Source organism: Acyrthosiphon pisum, unplaced genomic scaffold (assembly GCF_005508785.2).
Source record: "Acyrthosiphon pisum isolate AL4f unplaced genomic scaffold, pea_aphid_22Mar2018_4r6ur Scaffold_21455;HRSCAF=24033, whole genome shotgun sequence".
NCBI lineage: Eukaryota > Metazoa > Arthropoda > Insecta > Hemiptera > Aphididae > Acyrthosiphon > Acyrthosiphon pisum.
Genome location: NW_021770924.1, coordinates 1 through 1,363, shown reverse-complemented (window position 1 = coordinate 1,363; position 1,363 = coordinate 1). Strand labels below are relative to the sequence as shown.

At 30.6% G+C, this 1,363-nt stretch overlaps 1 protein-coding gene across 1 annotated transcript; it reads right to left on the bottom strand.

The window, feature by feature from the left end:
* Window positions 1-408: 408 nt before the first annotated feature.
* Window positions 409-1,350, bottom strand: LOC115034895 (phosphatidylinositol 4-phosphate 5-kinase type-1 alpha-like). Its single transcript, XM_029492409.1, has 3 exons — window positions 1,143-1,350; window positions 548-1,073; window positions 409-490 (listed from the first exon to the last, which is right to left on the bottom strand). Exons 1-3 carry the CDS (start codon window positions 1,348-1,350, stop codon window positions 409-411), a joined length of 816 nt encoding a protein of 271 aa, XP_029348269.1.
* Window positions 1,351-1,363: the final 13 nt, after the last annotated feature.

The following is a 1,363-nucleotide window of genomic DNA, read 5'->3' as shown; positions in this document are numbered from 1 at the left end:
TTAAAATTAAGTAAGCATAATATTGAGATACAAAGAATTTTAAAGCATGGAAATGTACAAGATTTTAATTAGTTTCGCAAAACGAAATAAATAAATGTAACGCTCATATAAATAAACAGTTTCATAAATTAAGAATAAATATCATCAAACGATACAGTCGCAAAGTTTTGTAATTATATTTCTTAACTTTTTAAGTCATAAAATTAATATTTTTCTGCAAAAATAAAGTTGTTTGTGGACTTTAATCCGGAATGAAAAATAAACTGATTTTGCACTCCGACGAGTGATTATAAATTTCAGACCTGCGATTTAGTATTTAGATTATTAGTACAATAAACTATACAGTATAATCATATTAAGAACAGTCAGTGCATTTTTCCGAAGCGATTTTAGTACACCCTCGTTTACTCAACAGTGACTCAACATGTTGATTGGTTGCTTGTATAGTTCATCAAGTTCTTGAGGAGATAACATTGGCTTGAACACAGAGCTAAAATTAAAAAATTATCAATGAATGAATAAATGAACAAATATTAATTTTACATACTCAGTCATATACTTAAGAAATCTAGAAGCATAGAACTCCGGAGGTTGTACAGAAATAGAGTCGGCACTTTTTGTCGCACTAAGACATGTAAACTTCAATTTCAATGATTTAAGACTACGCTCTAGGCTTTTCGTTTTTCCATAAGTTTGGAGTATGTCAATAATTCCAACAAATAGTAATAATCTATCACCATTGACACTTTTAGCAGGTATGCTACGTTTCAACGAAGCATAATTTTCATCTGACAAAGTTCCAACGTCTGATTGAATACTTTTCTCTTCTACCGAATCATTCATCAAACTCTCCCACCAGGCCTTAGCTGCCAGCCTTAAAGTGTAAGTGTTTGATGAAATATCGTCATCGATTTTCAAAGGATGGTCGATGTTATGAATGCCCATTAAAAGACTATAATCCATTATATTAATATCTTTTAGTATTTTACAATCTCTTTCTATTGTTTCGAGAAGAGCTAAGCGAATTTCTGGCTTCACAAATATGCCCTTAGGATGAAGTTCGCATATAAAATCTAAATCTTTAAATGTAGGCGAATTTTTATTTTTTTCACGATCGGAAGCTTTTCTACCGAGAGTCGAACCTTTCAGATCAAATCGTTGGTGCATTTTTATGTTAGAAGGTAGTAAATTGTTCATAGATACTAATTTAATGTCTATTGCTTTTGATTTAAAACCATAAAATCCGGAAAATTTTGGCAAAAGAGATTCCTTATTGTCGCTCAAATAAGTGCTGTAGCTAGAAAGTAACTTTAGTAAACATTTATTTTCGGTTTTCTCTACAGTTTTCATGATAAATTTATCA